Source organism: Melanerpes formicivorus, unplaced genomic scaffold, assembly GCF_026170545.1.
Source record: "Melanerpes formicivorus ecotype bairdi unplaced genomic scaffold, bMelFor1.0.p_v2 SCAF_5, whole genome shotgun sequence".
Lineage (NCBI taxonomy): Eukaryota > Metazoa > Chordata > Aves > Piciformes > Picidae > Melanerpes > Melanerpes formicivorus.
The window spans coordinates 15799564-15814449 of NW_027142357.1; the positions used below are offsets into that span (position 1 = coordinate 15799564).

General features: G+C 39.7%; 1 protein-coding gene across 1 annotated transcript in view; it reads left to right on the forward strand.

Annotated features, from left to right (window-relative positions):
* RAPH1 (Ras association (RalGDS/AF-6) and pleckstrin homology domains 1) overlaps window positions 1-14886 on the forward strand; it is a 91245-nt gene that overhangs the window by 68332 nt on the left and 8027 nt on the right. Inside the window, 8 exon segments of the mRNA XM_068138379.1 lie at window positions 20-141; window positions 1802-1867; window positions 3267-3410; window positions 4600-4710; window positions 8686-8784; window positions 9357-9477; window positions 11026-11168; window positions 14767-14886. Coding sequence (XP_067994480.1) covers window positions 20-141; window positions 1802-1867; window positions 3267-3410; window positions 4600-4710; window positions 8686-8784; window positions 9357-9477; window positions 11026-11168; window positions 14767-14886 — 926 coding nt within the window.

Below are 14886 nucleotides of genomic sequence, written 5' to 3' on the forward strand. Positions count from 1 at the left end.
TGTCTTATTATTGTTGCAGAGAGGATCTTTGAAGATCATGAAAACTTAGTTGAAAATCTTCTGAACTGGACAAGAGACAGTCAGAACAAACTAATGTTTGTGGAGCGCATAGAGAAGTACGCGCTGTTCAAGAATCCCCAGGTAAGGCTGAGAGTCACCTGTGTGCATCCACCTCTGCGTGCCTGGTGCAATTTCTTACTTTGTTTGGTAGCATTAATTTCCATACTTTCATTTTGATGCTTGTGTATGTATTAAAATGCCAGGCAACTTTACATTTTGGGACTGTGTACATCCACATTGTGGTTGGCCAGAAATTAAGTCCCTAGCAGGAAACCATGAGATAAAGCAATCTGTTTGCTAATGTGTTTGTGGGTAATTTTAATGGAGATGAAGGCAAGCAGTTGCATGGCATTTACACCAACACCTAGTGCAGTTCAAATATGTAAATTATGCAAGAAAGGTGCTGGCAGGTATTGCTAACAGCAGTGCCTCTCCACTCTGCATCCTGATGGAGCTGACAAGAAGGGAAAGAGAAAAACTAAGAGAATAGCTACTCCATAGTCAAATGGCAAGGGAAGAGAACATGTGTCCTCTCCCTGTGTAAGCTGGGACCTTTCTCTCTTCACCTGTGTTTCTGCTTCCCCAACTATGAAAACGAAGGCCCCTTTTCTCTCTCAAATAGCTTCAAAGGCCTCATACCTACAGATTTGGTATCTGGCAGCATTTCAGTGGAGTAAAAGAAACAGAAAAGCAGAAGGTTGCTCTTTGAAGAATTTGAATTGAAGAAAACTGGATTTGATATCACTTAACCTCTCTCTTAAGTCTTACCTAATTCTACTGTCTTTTGGGGTCATGGATTTTTATAGCTGTGTGGCCTCTCTTGGGTAATTTCTTGGATTTAAAGTGGATATCAGTTTAGCTTGCTTACCCTTTGGGACATCATCAGTGCCCTTGATGTATTATTATTGAAAAACAGGTCTTAAGTGTTTTGCAGTGAAGTAGCAAAACTTGCAGTTCTTTTTAAAAGCATGTAGTTGATAACATTTATTGTTAGTACATGTGGCAGGCACTGTTAACAAGAATGAGGTACCAGCATAAACCAGGTATTTCTCCTTGGTTTAAAACATGAACTGGGTAAACATTGTGAATGTTGGGGTTTTTCCAGTATAAGATATAGAGGTTAGGAAGAGGAAGATACTGAAGATTTCACTGTCATAGTCCTTTCCAAGCTGAAGACAACTGCAGAACTCCTTATTAAAATAAGATACAGTACCTATGCATAATTAAATTCCTTTTAAGAAGACTCCTTGTCTGACTACTGTGTTGAATAATGCTTTATGAAAATTCCTTTAATTCAGCAAAACTGCCAGGTCAAGGCAGAAAGGAGTATGTTCCTTTTGTGTGCACTGCTTTGAACACATAAAATAAAGGTGTTATGTAACAAATTCAAAGGTATTGGTGGTTTCAGTATTTTTGTCATAAGATTTTTCAATCCATAGTGTTTTTATTTCTGGATGCAATGTATCAGGCAGCTGTTTGTTTTGTGGAAAGAAAGAAAGAAAGGAAAATTTTGTTAAGAGCCTGGAAAACATTGTTAAGAGCCTGTTACTTAAGAGTATGGACAGATGTTTCTGGAAAAGATGGTTATAACTTAGTTCCTTATATTATTTAGCAGTTTGATAAGATAGTTTGGACTACAGAGTTTTGTTCAATTAATGGTGTCTTTCTTACTGCTACAGGAAGGTAAATGTTATTTGATTTCAAAATGCCCTTAGAGATGTTAAGCTTTCTTTTGTTACAGAACTATCTTCTAGGGAAGAAAGAAACCTCTGAAATGGCAGACAGAAATAAAGAGGTGCTTCTGGAGGTAAGACTGCCAAAACAAAAAGGGCATAGAGGTTGTGTCAGGGCTTGAAGCTAAAGTCTAGAAAGTTGTGGTGATTGAAATTGATGGATGGAGTTGGATGTAGTTCAGGAACAACTGTGAGTGGAATGTGTTACGTCTGAGACAAATGACTATTTTAATGTTACCAGATGCTTCAGATATGATCAGTTAATAAAACCATGTCATTTTGTTTAATACCTAAAATACCATGCATAGTGATCATCAGTATGAGGTGGCTATGGCTAAATACAGTTGACATGTGAAGAACTGTCGCTTGGTTTTTTGACCTGTGGGGCTAAGAGATTTTGTTTGGTTTTTTTACTAGCACTTTCCAAATTGTTAATCTCTACCAAATCCTACAGCACTGGTTTAGTGACTGCTTTATGTAAATATTTCAAATTTTGCTAGTAAGCAGAGTAGTTAAAAATTGTTTCAACTACATTTCAAAATAAACAACCAAATATTTTACAAAATGAGTGATGGAAAGGAAAGTCAATTAGTATTGAACACATTAAATAGTTTGCAGAACTAAGGACAATGGGGGGAAAACTGTGTACAGTTTTTTCTGTGTACAATAAACAGATTACATAAGCTGAAAACTGAACAGTTTTGTGGTGCTTTTTGTAAAGACAAACCCATGCTGAAGTGTCACAGTTTCTACTTCATTTCCAGAATAATGATTATGATTTCAGTAGTTACACAAACTAAATATTTGGGGTGTTTAATTTTGGATTATACTTAATACAGTTTAGCTTTGAAGTAGCATACACATGCTCGATATATTATTAATACAGGTTTTAGAAAGCAATCATGTGAATACTGTGGATCAAAAAGAAGCTTGAAGCCATGACATGGAGAGGGTTGTAATTCTGTCTAAATCGTCCTATCTTGTAGGATTACTCCTAAATCTGCATATTAATCTGGAGCCGATTTAAAGCATTTATTTTCCTCTGTTAGCCTTTTATAAATAGAACAGTAACAAAGGTTGATGTGTAGGCAGTTAGTAGCAAAAAAGTACACATGGAATGAATTGCAGCTGTATCATTAGATTGTCTGTTTACTTAGGCTTATAAGGCTATGTCTGTAAGGTGGCTGTGTTCCTTTTAGTCCAGTAAAGCCATTGGGGGATCTATTGCTGGTTAGCAGTGGTTAGAAAATCCTTACAGTTGCAGCTAATACTGTGTTTGTCTGAATTACCTTATAGATTCTACAATAAATCTAACTCATAGCATTGCATGAAAAAAAAAAAAAAGAGTTTGTCCCTGTTTTGTATGCATTCCACAGATAAGGAGTTTTAGAGTTGGAGTTGCTAAAAACAAGCCCCTGCATGCTGGATGTTCTGTCTGTTTCTCTCTTATCAAACCACTGTATTTATCGGCAGGAATGTTTCTGTGGAAGTTCTGTAACTGTGCCAGAGATTGAGGGAGTTTTGTGGCTGAAAGAGGATGGTAAGAAGTCTTGGAAGAAACGTTACTTTCTTCTTCGAGCTTCTGGAATCTACTATGTCCCTAAAGGGAAGGCAAAGGTATGGTGTATTAAAGAATTTCCCTGAATTGTTTGTTGCAGGTAAATCACTCTTACTGCACAAGAGTCTGCCTTCAATTTTGGCTTAGCTGTGCCTTGCCTAGTGCCATGTCCCTGAATTCAAAGTGCAGCTTTATAATGCAGACATTGTGTAATTTACTGTGGTAGCACTTGATGTGAAAGGTGTAACCTCAGATTTAAAATGTAAGAAGACAAGAGTCTGCTTTTTGAGTGAGCATGGGCCTGGGTGTTCAGAAACACTTGAGGAAAAGCAATTGATGGACTTAAGAGGCTGACTTTTCCTAAACAGAATTCAGGTAAGGACCAGATTGCACTACCAATGCCAATCATAAAATATCAGAACAACTCCACAAGCAGTTTGCATCATTTCATCAATTACATAAAAAACATTCTTTTCAGACCAGTTTGCACTTCCATTTTTGCAAATGGTCAATACAATACCATGTCTTCAGTGCCTTTTACTGATGTTCTGTATCAGTAAAGAAAAGTAAATAGAACACTGCCACAAAAGCATTATAGTTTTGAGGCTGAGCTCTGAGTTCAAACTGTCTATGAATCAGTCAGTCTTCACAGCCTCACCTGATCCCCCAGTACAGAAAGTCCACTTTCCACACAGCTGGCAATGAAGAAGAAATTGTCAGTGGATTAGCTCCCTTTAGAGCTGAATACATCTCAAATGTTCTTTCCACAGATTTTTGCTTCATTACAACAATCTATATGCAAAGTAGCTTGTTGAAGCTTGTGCCCTACAATCACAGCCAAACGTCGTTAGAATTTTACTCTCAGTCCTGCTGGAATTTGGACACCTTGATTATTACCAAGATGAAATGTAACCAGCAGCTATTAAAAAGTTCACAGTCAGCCAATACTATTTACTTTCTCCTGGTACTAACTCTGAATAAACATTAGTACTCTGATGTAAAATCTTAAGGAAAAGCAAAATGCAGACAGAAAGCCAAACTGAATTTGGGAAAGGAGATCCTGATTAAAAATGAACGTATTTATCTCCTCCTTGTATTGGTAGTTTTCAAATCATACTGAAACTAATATTTTATGTTAAGTAGACCTTGTATTAGTATTAGACCTTAACACTGGCCTGGCTGTCAGTGCATGTGGGTTTTTTATGAAGCTGCTCTGTAAATGATGACTTTTCTTTTTGCAATTACCAGGTCTCGCGGGATCTCGTGTGTTTCCTGCAGCTAGATCATGTCAGCGTTTACTATGGGCAGGACTATCGGAACAAATACAAGGCCCCCACAGACTACTGCTTAGTGCTGAAGGTAACTTCTTAATTACAGTATCACAGTACAGTAGAGATTGGGAGGGACCTCCAGAGATCATTGGGTCCAACCCCTCTGCCAAAGCAGGATCACTTATGGTAGTCTGCACCCAGGAATGCATCCAGATGGGTTTTGAATGTGTCCAAAGAAGGAGACTCCATAATTTCTCTGGGCAACCTGTTCCAGTGCTCTGTCACCCTCACTGTAAAGAAGTTTCTCCTCATGTTGAGGTGAAATCTTCGATGTTCATGTTTGAACCCATTGTTTCTTGTCTTATTATTGTGTACCACCAAAAAGAGCTTGGCCACTTCCACTTGACACCCACCCCTCAGATAATTACACACACTGATCAGATCCCCTCTCAGTCTTCGCAGGACTAAACAGTCCTCAGTCTCTCTTCACAGGGGAGGTGCTCAAGTACCCTAATCATCCTCATGGCTCTCCGTTGGATTCTCTCCAGCAGGTCCCTGTCACTCGAACTGGGGAGCCCAAAACTGGACACAGTATTCCAGGTGTGGTCTCACCAGGGCAGAGTAGAGGGGGAGAAGAACCTCCCTAGACTTGTTGGACACGCTTTTCTTGATGTACCCCATGATACCATTGGCTCTTTTGGCCACAAGGGCACATTGTTGTCCTATGGAGAACTTGCTGTCCACTAGAACTCCAAGGTCTCCATGGTTTGCTACGTTTTCCTACTGAAAGGAGCCTGAAACATTTCCACACTAATACTAGTCCCTTATAATAACTACACTTCCTTGTAAGAGCCAGTTAACACAGTATTAATCTTGGGAGATATTATAATTTAGAATACAATTCCCATATTAATGTAACAATGGGGAACAGTTTCAAGGTGAATCTCTAAATTATCTTCATTCTGCACATGAGAAATCTAAATTACTTTAAGAAACAGTAGCAACGTGAATGCTATCTTTAACTACATCTTCTGTGGAGGCGTAGTAAGCCTCTTTTGGCAGAGCTGCAGTAGAAGAAAGAGAAAATTCTTTGAGACTATTGCAGAGAGAAGAAATAGCTATGTATCACTTTCTTCCCCATCAAGCTGACAGTTTTCCTTCACCTGCCAGAAGATCCATGTGGAACTGGGAGGAGAAGGGAATGATGGGGAAGATCAGAGAGAGCAGTAGAAGAATGGCTTTAGTGCATTCATGTAGCACTCTAGATTTCCCTAACCAGTGGCTTTTCTTTATAGGCTGCAGGAAAGGAAAAAAGTTTTTAAGGAAAACTTAAAAACTTTTAGAATGCTGCAGCAGTTGACTATATCTTGTACACTCTTATACTTTATACAAGTCATGAGTTGTTTTCCATTTCCTTGAGCTCTTGTTTAAAAAGTGAAAAGTTAGTGAATAGTTGTTGCCTGTTCTCCATGATCCTTGTGACGTTGTAAACATTTTCATATTGCTCTGAATTCCAGACTGATGAGTCCAAATCTATTTAATTAATTGGTTATCATACACTGAAACATGGCACCAAACTCTTTCTCTCTATTTGGTGACTCCATACTGTAGAACAATTCAAATTCAGGAAGATAATACCCCTTGAAACACTAACTTTAGGGAGTTGCCATCTTCTCAGAGTGTGAGCCAAACCTGAGGGAAAGGGGATGCTGTAAAGGAAGAAGCTTGTGTGTATAGAGGTCAGGTAGAAAAAATAGGGACAATAAACCCCATGAGATTAATAATTTGAGTATTTCAAGTTGTTTTAAATTGCAGCAACTCATCTCCCTGTCTCTCTTTACTCCCACACTGTGTCAAAATGGTGTTAGTTCCTGCTGATACAGCTAGCTGCAAAGCTATTTTGAAACAGGTTTTCGCAGTACCTTCCCGGCAAGTAAATTGCCCTCATGGATTTGAAAAGGGTGCAAGGAACTACAGGTGGTTACTGTTGCAATTAGAGTTTTCCTTTTGACCTCTTACCTTCCCTGGTCTGTAGCTTGTGTGATGTTTCACACAACACTATATTAATGTGCCTGGAGAAGTGTGTGGCTGCCTGTACACTGTGTGAAAAAAGGGATTCTATTTTCCAACAGACAGGACAATGTTCATTTGGGCTCCCTGAGATGCCGACACTGCATATCAAACAGGGGACAGGATGTTAAGGGAGAAAGTGGAACCTGAAAATGTTTTCTGTTTTTAGAGGTCATTAGCACAGGTAACTGAACACAGATAAAACCAAAAATGTCTGTGTTTGTAGGCCTTTATAAGCTCCTTGAAGTAAATTGATTTCTTCTGCTTACATGTCACATTCTGTCCACATCATTTGGACAAGTTAATAGTGAGTTTTTTTTTTCAGACTTGTTGACCACAGAGTAAACAAAATTAAGTCTTAAGTAATTTGGTTTTTTAGAGCATTGATATTCTGAGCATAAGTGAGGACATGAAAGTGTTAAACTAAAATTTGAATGTATCTGAATTGTCATTTTATTTAAGTAAATTAATGGGGTGTAGTTAGTTTGGTAAGAGACAAAGTGAAGGTACATTTCCAGGGTGGAACTTATGAATAAGAAAATCACTATATTAATCAGGATTGAGTTCTGTATTCCTGTTACATTGATGACTTATCTTAGTATCAGCATATAGAAGCCATACCACAGGTTTTTTAATGGAAGCTCACTTTTGTGCCACAAAAATAACTGAAGCTGAATATGCTTTTTGAGAGGTGAATGGTAAATACAAACCAAGTTCAGAATGGATTTGTCCTTATATGTTTGCCTCTTGTTCATCGTGAACCTTGCTGTGCAAGACAAGTGCTATGCTATTGTTGAATATAACGTTTATATATGTGTTTATAATATTTGCTTCTTGGTTATAAATGTTTGATTTCTACATTAGCCAAATTGTTTTAACAAGTTCAGCAGAAAACTTGTTAGTGAAGTAACTGTTTGTGCTTCTATAGACTCTTGTTTGTTATACAACATGTAGGTGAAAGAAGCTGGCACTGGAAAATGAAAACAATTACCTACTATCATAATGAAGTTAGTTACGTATATTCTGGTTGTGGAGATAAACATGTCCAGGGTAATTTTGAAATAATTCATTTTTGGAACCCAGTAGGAGAAAATATTATGAAAAGAGATGAAAAGTTCTTTGATATAAGTTTCAGACAGTCTTCAGTAAAATCTAAATACCTACAGTCATCTAGCAAAACCGTGTCGCTGAACTGTAAACTAACAGAGGAAGATAGTAAGAGCTTGAATATTCTGACTTAGCTTGACAGCTGAGAAAGACTGACAACCTCTACAGCATGGGCAGTTTCCTGAATAATCCATCCAGAATTATTTCTAGTGTCTGACTTCTGAAAACTGCATTTCTTTCTTGAGTGCTGAATGGATAAATACAGTGTCTTTTTTTCTGTATGTGCATGTGGGGCAGCAAGTATTTTAGATAATAGCTCTATATCAGTGGGATGGGGACCATGAAACACTCTACAAACTGAAAATTAATTGTGCTTAACAGCATGGCATTTGTGGAGTGTCTCACTCAAGACATACAATAGCAGAGACCAAAGTGTTTGTTTTTGTGTGAAAGGAAGGTGAAATATCAGTTGTCTTCCTCTGTTGGTGAGTTAGTACATTGAGGAGTCTCTTCTGTTCATGAAACCCTATTATATGCTGACACTGTTCTGACACTTAGTTTGAGAGTGTAAAAATTTCTAAAGAGCCTTACAGATACAGAACACTAATGATAGGTGGAAGGTACAGCACTAAAACGCTGAAAGATTCACCCTTTCTTAGGGTTTCAGACCTTAAATCAGTGCACACTGCACACATTGCCCATCTGTGTGTGAAACAGTCCCCACTGCCACTTCTTGAAACACTCTCAAACATTTTTAAGCAGGCTCAAATCCACACTGTTGAAAAGCTTCCAGCATTTTTTGTCTGTATAGACCTCCACAGATAAATGGCTTTCCTTGCATTTTGAGCCATGAAGATACTGATGAGGATTAACAATTTTTCTGCAGCATCCTCAGATCCAGAAGAAATCCCAGTATATCAAGTATCTTTGCTGTGATGATGTAAGAACTCTACACCAATGGATCAATGGCATCCGCATTGCTAAGGTAACCTCCCTAGGCAATCTTGCGCTGCTGTCATGAGTTGCCATTACCTGTTGGAAGCCCTTTGCAGTTACTTGGCAAAATACACATTACATCTAACTTGTCATTGTTTAGCTATTCTGAACATAAGCTGTACAATCTTCTTACATATTTCACTCCCTAGCACAATGTTAGGCTTTGTTGTTGTGATAGTTCAGCAACTGAACCCTTTCTTCTTGTTTCTGCTGCACCTCTGTCAAGCGACAAGGTTCTAACTGACATCCTGGCAAGATTTTAGCCAGTTCCCTTACAGATTGTTAAAAAGAAGACTTATGGGGAAAAAAGAGAAACCAGAATTGTTTTTAAGATCCCCAGGTTGGCTTCACTTATTTGTTGCCCCATTTCTTGATTGATGCTATCTCTTCTAGCCAAAACAAACTGGTTTTCTTTCAGCAGTTCACCAATAGAAAAAAAACCCTTACCTGAGCTCTTTAACAGAGAGCCTGTCCGTCTGGAGTTAAAAAATGTCAGAGAAGCCAGAGGTGGATCTTAACAGACCATATAGAGTTGTTAAATTTGCTTGTCATTTTGCTCAGTATGGGAAGCAACTGTACATGAACTATCAGGAAGCACTGAAGAGAACAGAATCGGCATATGACTGGACTTCCTTGTCTAGCTCCAGTATCAAGTCAGGATCCAGCTCATCTAGTTTGCCAGGTAATAATATGATCTGTCTCATAATACAAATAATTAATTACCTTTTTTATCATCCACTATCTGGAGGCCTCAGGAGAGACTGTTGTTGGAAATGGTCTGTCTCTCCAAAGTCTTTTATGATATTTAATCTAAAACGTAGACTATCTATGTAACATATGTATATAAAACCAGATAAAAACCTACCTTACTACATTACTTGCTGCAGTGTGTATTTGGAATATGTTGTGGTTTCTTTTATTCTGTTTGAAGAAAGAAATCAAATGTATGTTTAAATGATGCATATAGCCTGTGTACGTAGCTCTTAAACTGCTCCTGTTGACTGAAATTGGAAAATATGAAACAGTCTCTGGCTAAAGGCAAGATCCAAACAATCTCTCTACAGACAAACTTAGAAAATACTACTCCTGTTTCTGTATCAAACTCTGTGTACTTGCAGTACTGTGTTCCTGTTAATCTCTCAGCTGGAGTGGGGCTGGCTTTTCGTAGCACATAACAATTGAAAACCTGATGCATGGTTTATATGGTCACATTTCACCGTTCAGAGCTGACTGACACTTTGGCAAGTTTCATTACTGGAAACAGGCTGTTGTGTGGCAGTGTTTTGTCCATCGCAGGTACAGGCCAGGAGGTAATGCTACTGAACTGGAAAGGTTCTGAAAGTAGCCTGTGAGGATGAGCTGAGCAAATTCAGCCTCCCTGGGAAGGGACAATGTTTGTTCAGCTGTGTGGCACAGCTTGCCAGGTGTAGCAGTAAATTCTCAGTTACTGACAGCTCCTCTATCCAAGCTGGGTGTTTTTCTGATGGAGTTTCTTTTGTAGTGAGCTGCACCACTGCCCACCAGCCACGCACGTTCTGCCAGAACTGTAGACCAGCATGTGCTTAGATGCCTTTTTTTCTCCAAAACAGCTTGGGGACTACACAGAAAGCAGGTGCCAGGCTGGATAAATCAGTTTGGCAGTGGCTTCTGCTGTCTTTTAAAGATACCCTATGCACCTAGAACATCAGCTGTTCTTGGTAGGTGCAGGATGCACACAATTCCTTCTCTTCCCTTGAGGATGGGAGCAGACAGAATCAGGCTACTGCCTCAAATTGTGCAGTTTCCCTGTCCTCAGCCTATATCCAGCATCTAAGGTTGTGCTGGGAAGGAGTGCTGGAGAGAGCAGACTGCATGCGTTGCATGAAATGGGGCTTCAACCAAAGTGCAGGAGCTGCTGGGTGTTTCCAAACTCATACAACTACAGTGTGTTTTTATGTTTCATAGTTTCATAGTTAGTTGAAGCTATCTGACAGGCTGTCATCTCTCTGGAGCCTCTGATTTGGTTAACACCAGGGATCTACTGCACAGCAGCAGCAGCCAGGATGTGAGCTAGAGCTTCTTCAGTAGTTAGGGGGAGCAATGTCCTGTGGTGGGATGAAATGTTTATCCCATGTTTATAAAATGTAATGTGACCAATGAATGTCACACAGAGTCACATTACAAGCACACACAGTTCACTTATACACTAAGAAGCATTGTGCTAACTGTTTCTTACCTTTCTTCCAAACAGAATCTCAATCAAATCATTCTAATCAGTCTGACAGTGGAGTTTCTGACACCCAGCCAGCTGGACATGTCCGTTCCCAAAGTATTGTCAGCTCCATGTTCTCCGAGGCCTGGAAACGAGGCACTCAACTGGAGGAATCCAGCAAGGTAACAAGAAGACTTTAGTTTGAGAACCAACACCCAACAAAATGTGAGAGAGACACCTCTGTCTCCAGTGAGATTTTTTCTCTTTTGTATTGTCAGTGACATCTACTGCTACATAATTGTTTTTTCAGGAATCACTTTTTCAGGGAATTCATCCCTGGAACCTTCTGGTTTTATTTGTGTGCACAGAAGCCTTCCCTTCTTTGATGGTATTATACAACCTTTCCCATAGAATCCTATTAACTAATGTTGAATAAAGACAAAATAAAGATCAGATGTTAACAAGTTTAATTAAATTCTTTCAGTAAGTTCTTCTCCAGGTGACCAACCATATCTTTCCATCTGAAAGGTGCAAATAACCCAGACCTGAAGGCAGATACAGTTAGGAAGTACTTAATTGTTTTCTGTTATATTTGGTGGAAATGGAAACAGTAACCATAAATATGGTCAAAGCAGTACTAAAATTGAGGGCAGTTGTGAATTCAGGCAGATTTAGTGTCTTCTGTTGCTAGTGGAGAGTTACAAAAGATTTTAACCCATTGAAGCCTGGAGCTCGGGTCTGTTGTTGTTTGGTTTTCTGTCCTTTCTGTGGTGTTTGACTGGTGTGGCTCCTGGAGAATACTTCCAATCACATCAGAGTTGGCTCTGGCAAGTGCTCACTCAAATAAACCTCAGGAATTTTTACGTTATTTGGTTAAAACAATGTAAAAAAATAAACCACTCAGACTAATCCCTGGTAAGGGCCATCTATGTTTCAAAAGGTGTATTTCTGTTCCTCTTGTGTAACACAGGTGAATGGATTGCCATAAAACTTCCACAGAATCCCAATGAAATGAACCCTGTAAAAGAATAATTTGAAGACAGGTTAAACAATGCTGACTAAATTGGTGACAGATTTCCTTTCAGTGAGACTACAGCATGTGCTGTACATGTTGGGCCCAAGGAAAATGTTAAACTGTGTGGCAAAAAGGAAACGGCAGTGTTGAAAAAAAAAATCATTTCCATGAGAAGTAGTAGCAGTTGCAGAGACACTGAGACCTGCTGGTTTAGGCAGATTAATCTCCATACAGTTATTTGAGAGGTAGTTATTTCACAGTGCTTTGGTGACGGAGATGGCTTAAGAAGTTCATATGGGCAGGTTGCTGCTAGTGGCAGAATTAATGAAGGCTTGTTGGGCCTGCCTGTCTGCAGGGCAGCATGCTTTGGCTCAGCAGGGAGATGACAAGTAGCACTTGGCCAGTGACTAACTGCTCAACAAGTTCTGCCTGCTTTCCCCTCATTTAGCAAGTGCCAGTAACCTCACAGCAATTTCTTGAAGTTAAAAACAAATATTGAGATTTCTAGCAGTTTGTCATAATTGACTGAAATTTGCTTACCAATCCAAAAGCAGCTGCCACAGGAGAAGAGATAGCAAGCAGTCCAATTGCAGAAGCTTTTCATAGTAAAAACAGCTAAACAAAAAAGCATAGTTGTTTAAAAAAATAGCTACCATGTTTAATAGCATTTCTGAGTGTTTCAGATAGTCACGAAGCTGTGCCAATAGGAACTGATAGCAAGCAATAAGGAATTTTTCAAGATACACAGAAAGACATCACATAGTTACAAGAACAAGCAAGGACAGTGATCTGTTTCAGGGTTCTTTGTTAAGCAAAATATCACTGAACACATTTCTAGATGTGGTAATTTAATTTCATCCTCTGGAGGTGGGAGGGGCTCCCCCCTGACATGCTCCCTCGCCTGAGAGTTTACTTTGCTCACTGGGAAAATGACTGGTTGTGAGAGAGACCATGAAAATTCTTCTCTGTTTCAAATATATCTAAGATCCAAACCCCCATGGTTCCCAAAATGCAGGTATTGATATTTAGAAAGATTTCTGTTTGTCTAAAGAGTACTTTAATGTGAACACAACAATATTCACAGCTGGGCAGGGAAGATCTCATTATGCCTCATTTTGTTTGGTTTTGACCACATTATTTCAAACGGGATGCTACAAACAGGCATCAAGCTGCGTGCTCGCTGTCTGTACTTTAAGTGACAAATTGAAAAGTTCTCCAGGGTCTTGCCATTCAGGGTTAGCTGTTTTGTTATGCCTTGGTCTCCCTATCTGTTTTATGCCGCTTTTACTTTTCCTGTTACCTTTTGCTGTCTTAGGTGTCAAAAGTGAAGTTCAGCACAGCTAAGGTCAGCACACCCGTGGTGCCTTATACAGGGCACAATTAAGGTCAGGTGGTGCTCCTTAAAAATCCATTAACTTGAGTGATGGAGAGAATGGTAATTTACAGACTAACACCTGCATAGATCAAAATCTCTCCTGTTTTGTTATGTGGACACCTTGTTCTAGCTCCAGAACTGTTATACACTTGTCTTCCAGACCTAATGTGACAGGTAGAAGCACACCCCATGTGTGTTGTAAATCACTGTTTGTTGTTTCTGACTCTAATTCTTTTGATGGTGTTCTGCACATAGAGGAACTCTGTGCACCTGTGTTTACAACAGAGCAATATGCAGACCTGCAAATGAGCATAACTGGGCTAACCTGTGGTGAAGTATCTACTAATGAAGGATAGGTGCCCAGTGTGGTCAGTTGCCATCTTGGTGTCTCATTTCTAATGCATGTTTCTATGCTGTGCATTGTGAAATTCTCAATTTGGCTTGTAGCCAAACCACTTTGTATTAGGAAGTTGTTTATAAACTTGAGTAATGCAATTATCTTTTTAACAGGAATGTAGGCTTACAGTTTGAGAGAAACAGTTTAACTTGAGCAAAACCCAATAAGTAGATTAAAACATTGCCTGCTGCTTTCCCTTGACTACTTCCCAGATTTTCCTTGTCTTTCCTTACTTTTTTTCTGCCTAGTGTAATAGTTGCATGTGTAGCTTTTCCCTCCCAAACTAACTTTCTCTGGCAGATCTCTAAATATTTCCTTCTGGGAACATTTTCCTAGGAAACTCAGTTCTTACTCTTTTTCCTCATTTTCTTTCCTTGCCAGACTTGGATATCAGAACATGTGGAATAGAATGCTCTCAGCAGTATTCCTTCTTAGAGCTTGCTCTTCATGTGTTTTAGAGCAGTTCAGAATTTCTGTATTTTGTAATGCCGAAGAGTAAGGCCTACACAACACTCTGGGAGGCTGTGTATGGTTTCACTCTAGTCCTACTGAGCTGAGGATGTCTGCAGAGTCTTGTTCTGCGTGATGTCTTCTGTCATGGCCTATGTTGCACTGGGGAGTGCTCTGGGTGACTAGTGCCCAGAGGAGGACCAGTGATTCTCACTGCATAACCCTGCCTGCCCCACAAAAGGGACAAGGCTGGTGGTGTATTTTCTCCCTGATATTCAGCGTGGCGCCACTGGTTCTTCCCAGCTCCTCTCCCTGTCTAGCCACTCAGGCTGCATAGTCGAGGCTTGTCACTGTATGGAATTGTCCCTCGCTGCATTGTTTTGCTAATACTTCCTGCATGCCATAATCTGCCACTTATTTTTCAGTGACAGGCACATTTAGACCTTGACTTTATAATCTCTTTGTCTCTCTCTCTCTCTCCCTCCCTCCCTGTCTTTTTCTTTTTCTCCCTTTCCACTGTCACTAAAACTCTCTTCCCAGCAGGCCCGAACAGAGCCTGCAGGTCGGCCCTTCATGTCTGTAGCACCTCCCATATCCCCACAGACAAAAGTGGCAACCCCCTACACAGCATCGCAGCCGTCCCCCCCGCTTCCTCCCCCGCCA